Source organism: Rhinopithecus bieti, unplaced genomic scaffold, assembly GCF_001698545.2.
Source record: "Rhinopithecus bieti isolate Rb0 unplaced genomic scaffold, ASM169854v2 scaffold_13317, whole genome shotgun sequence".
Classification (NCBI taxonomy): domain Eukaryota; kingdom Metazoa; phylum Chordata; class Mammalia; order Primates; family Cercopithecidae; genus Rhinopithecus; species Rhinopithecus bieti.
The window spans coordinates 1,697,176-1,701,746 of record NW_016807516.1 but is presented as its reverse complement, the minus strand read 5'-3'; the positions used below and the strand labels follow the sequence as shown (position 1 = coordinate 1,701,746).

The 4,571-nt window shown below is 47.8% G+C and overlaps 1 protein-coding gene across 1 annotated transcript in view; it reads right to left on the bottom strand.

Annotated features, from left to right (window-relative positions):
* Window positions 1-4,571, bottom strand: part of KLHL22 (kelch like family member 22) — a 65,076-nt gene that overhangs the window by 6,242 nt on the left and 54,263 nt on the right. The window contains exon 6 of the mRNA XM_017882603.1: window positions 2,438-2,671. Within this exon, the coding sequence (XP_017738092.1) occupies window positions 2,438-2,671 (234 nt within the window). The remainder of the gene's footprint in view (window positions 1-2,437; window positions 2,672-4,571) is intronic.

Genomic DNA, 4,571 nt, shown 5'->3' with positions numbered 1-4,571 from the left:
GGGTTTCACCGTGTTAGCCAGGATGGTCTCATTATCCTGACCTTGTGATCTGCCCGTCTCGGCCTCCCAAAGTGCTTGGATTACAGGCTTGAGCCACCGTGCCTGGCCATGTGTCTTAGTTTTTAACAAAAATGTTTATAAAGAAAAAAAAAAAACTAAACCTTTAAACATAGAAAAACACTTATAGAATAAGGATACAAAGAAATATTTTTGTACAGTGAGTGCTACAATGTTTGTGTTTTAAGTGTTAGTACAAGAGTCAAAAAGTTAACATTTAAGTTTAAAAAGTGAAAAAGTTAGGCCAGGCACGGTGGCTCAAGCCTGTAATCCCAGCGCTTTGGGAGGCTGAGGCGGGTGGATCACGAGGTCAGGAAATCGAGACCATCCTGGCTAACATGGTGAAACCCCGTCTCTACTAAAAATACAAAAAACTAGCCGGGCGTGGTGGCGGGCGCCTGTAGTCCCAGCTACTCGGAGGCTGAGGCGGCAGAATGGCGTAAACCCGGGAGGCGGAGCTTGCAGTGAGCCGAGATCGCGCCACTGCACTCCAGCCTGGGCGCCACAGCGAGACTCCGTCTCAAAAACAAAAAAAAGAGAACTGTGGCATGAACCTAAGGAAATAATCTAAAAACTTGAAAAGTCCAACAAAGCAACTGCTACTTGTCATGTTATTTGGAATAGCTAAAACTCAGACACAAGAGGGGATTATGAAGATTGAGTGTTAAACTGGAAAATGCCCAGGACAAAAGTCACTGAGAGAAGCAGAATGGGATATGGGATGCTCCTTTTTGTCTGTTTGTTTGTTTGAGACAAGGTCTCGCTCTGTCGCCCAGGCTGGAGTGCGGTGGCACCATCACTGAGGTTCACTGCAGCCTCAACCTCCTGGGCTCAGGTGATTCTCTCTCAGCCTCCCAAGTAGCTGGGACCACAGGTGCAAGCCACCATGCCCGACTAATTTTTTTTTGTATTTTCAGTAGAGATGGGGTTTCACCATGTTGCCCAGGCTGGTATCAATGCCTGGACTCAAGCCATCCACCTGCCTTGGCTTCCCGAAGTACAGGGATTACAGGCGTGAGCCACAGTGCCCAGCTCAGAATGGGATGCTCTTTGACTACAATCAGGCAGAAAACATACACGGTCAATACTGAAAATGGTCATATGGAAAAACAGTGCTGCAGGGGCCTGATTATAAATGCTTTTCCTCACCCTTCTCTGTTTTTTTTTCTTTTTTTGAGACGGAGTCTTGCTCTGTTGCCCAGGCTGGGGTGCAGTCGTGCGATCTCGGCTCACTGCAACCTCTGCCTCCCGGGTTCCAGCGATTCTCCTGCCTCAGCCTTCCTAAGTAACTGGGATTATAGGCGCCCACCAGCGCACCTTGCTAATTTTTTTCTTTTTAATAGAGATGGGGTTTCACCATCTTGGCCAAACTGGTCTTGAACGCCTGACCTAGTGATCCACCCGCCTCGGCCTCCCAAAGTGCTGCAATTACAGGCGTGAGCCACCGTGCCTGGCCACCCATCTCTATTTTTTAAAGGTCCTGCAATGTGGTTATATTAACTTTATAATAAAAGTTTTGTTCTTTGTTTTGTTTTGTTTTTAATAGAGACAGGGTCTCATTCTGTCACCGAGGCTGGGGAACAGCAGTGTGATCATAGCTCAATGAAGCCTCCAACTGCTGGGCTGAAACGATCCTCCCATCTCAGCCTCCTGAGTAGCTGGGACTACAGGTATGTGCCGCCAACCTGACTCTAAAAGTTTTTTTTTTTTTTTTTTTTTGAGACAAGGCCTGGCTCTGTCACCCAGGCTGAGTACAGTGGCATGGTCTCAGCTTACTGCAACCTCTGCCTCCTGGGCTCAAGCCATCCCCCCACCTCAGCCTCCCAAGTAGCTGAGATTACAGGCATGCACCACCACACCTGGCTAATTTTTGTATTTTTGTAGAGATGGGGTTTCAACATGTTGCCCAGGCTGGTCTCAATCTCCTGAGCTCAAGCGATCCTCTCACCATGGCTTCCCAAACTGCTTGGATTACAGGCATGTGCCATCACATCCGGCCTAAAAGTTTTTAAGAATAATAAGCAAAGGTAGATGTGTATGTGTATGATACTGTCATGGTGACATCTGTCCAAACCTATAGAATGTACCAAGAGTGAACACTGTGGACTCTGGTTGATGGTGACGCATCAGTGCAGTTTCTACAACTGTGACATATCCACCCCTGTGGAGGGAGAGGTCTGCAGTGGGGAGGCTGTATGTGTACGCGGGGAAAAAGGGGTACATGGAAACTGTACCTTCCACTTAATTTTGCTGTGAACCTAAGACTGCTTTGAAAAATAGTCTATTTTAAAAGGCACATGTTTCAATTACATTTTCCATCAACAACAACTGAGAGGGTTGGGAATGATGACGGGTGTGGACAGCCCCCGGCCCCACTCACCTGGTGCACATCCCTCCTGTATCCGGCATCGTTGTTGCTGCCCCCGATCACATACAGCTTGTTGAGGAGGGTCGCCATGCCGTGCCAGGCACGCCGCACAGGTCCATCAGCCAGTGTGTGCCAAGTGTTGCTGCCTGGGTCGTAGCAGTGTGTCTCTTTCAGGTAATCCTCCCCTCTGCGGCCGCAGGTGATATACATCTTCCCCTCCAGCGTCGCGCCTGCGTGGGCATACACCTGTGTGGAGCCACCAGGAGAAATGGCGTGAGAGGCCAGTGAGGAAGGGTCACTGGGTACTCTGTCAAGGCCAATCACCACCCCACACCTGCTTGACAACACTGTGAGGCTGCACCACTTCCCACTTACTCCTCACATACAGACAAGAATCCTCCCTCGATTCTCACGGGACATACTGTCTTGGTCACTGACCTCTAACCTCTTCCCAATAGGGGATACATCTGTAGATTCAGAGATGAAATGTAACCTTTGTCTTTCCTTTGCCCCTAAAGTCAACATCTACATGGGGGAACTCCAAGAAAATAACAGCATTTTTTTCAAGCCAGTCTGGGAGAAGCCACAGAACCCTGGAGACTGCTGACCTGCCCTCAGTGGCCTGCACCCCTCCCCCACTCCCACTGGACATGCAATCCTCCGGGCCTGCTGACCCTGCTTTCAAAATCTGTTTGTAAATAATATCTGACATCAAACTCATGATGTGGGGAGAAAAATACACATGGCTCTGGATTCTGGTCCTGAATCTTTTGTGGGCTTTTTACCTTCCCTCTGATGGGCTGTCTCTACAGGCCCAGCTAGCCCCCATCGCGGGAACCTCTTACCTTGGCCCCAAGGTAAGAGAACCCACCCCTCACACCCAGCAGGCCAACAGAAGGCCCCAAGGCAAGGCCCTGGGTGTTTTGAGGGTAGAGGAGCCCTCAGGGTGTGCAGCCTCCAGAGCTATGTCACCGGGCAAGTCACTAACACTGAGGCCATGCGGGTGACAAAACAAGAGTCTAGAGAGGTGGACAAAGCAGTGGGGAGGAAGAAAACATAACAAGGGTTTGGTTTGGGTCTTCTCCTATCACCAGTAAGGGTCTGGGGGGTTTTTCTTTTTCTTTTTTGAGACGGTGTCTCGCTCTGTCACCAGGCTGGAGTGCTGTGGCATGATCTTGGCTCACTGCAACCTCTGACTCCCTGGTTCAAATGATTCTCCTGCCTCAGCCTCCCAAGTAGCTGGGATTACAGGCATGCGCCACCAAGCCCAGTGAATTTTTGTATTTTTAGTAGAGACGGGGTTTCACCATGTTGGCCAGGATGGTCTCGATTTCCTGACCTCATAACCTGCCTGCCTCAGCCTCCCAAAGTGCTAGGATTATAGGCATGAGCCACCACACCCAGCTGAGGTTTTTCTTTTTAATTAAACTTTTAATTTTGAGATAAGTGTAGAGTAACGTGTAGTTGGAAGTAACAATACAGAGGTCTCATGTGCCTTCCTTCCCCAATGGTAAGAGCCTGTGTCACTATATCACAGTGTCACCAGGATGCTGACGTGGACACAGCCACCAGGATCCCAAGGGGCTGCCCTTTAGGGTGACACCCACTCACCTCCCTTACCCTAATCCCTTCCTTAAGCCCTGGAAACCACCAATCTCTTCTCTATTTCTACCATTTTGTAACTTCAAGAGTGTTGTCTGAATTAAATCGGTATACAACTTTCTGACATTGGCTTTCTACCCCAACCCAGGTTCTACCAAGTTATTGCACGTACAGGTTGAGTACATCCAAAATCTGAGACTTTTTGAGCACATACACGACACTCAAACGAAATGCATTTCAGACTTTTGGATAAGAAATGCTAAAGCAGTAACTATAATGCAAAGATTCCAAAATCTGAAAAAATCTGACATCCAAAACACTTCTGGTCCCCAGCATTTCAGATAAAGGGTATTCAACATGTACCAACAGTTAGTTCCTTTTCTACTGCTGAGTAGTATTCCATGTGTATCTACCACAGCTTGTTTAACCATTCTCTGTTGAAAACATCTGATTTGTTTCCAGTTTCTGGCTATTACCAATAAAGCTACTATTAATATTCATGTACAGATAAGTTTTTTTTTTTTTTTTTTTTTTTTTTTTTTTT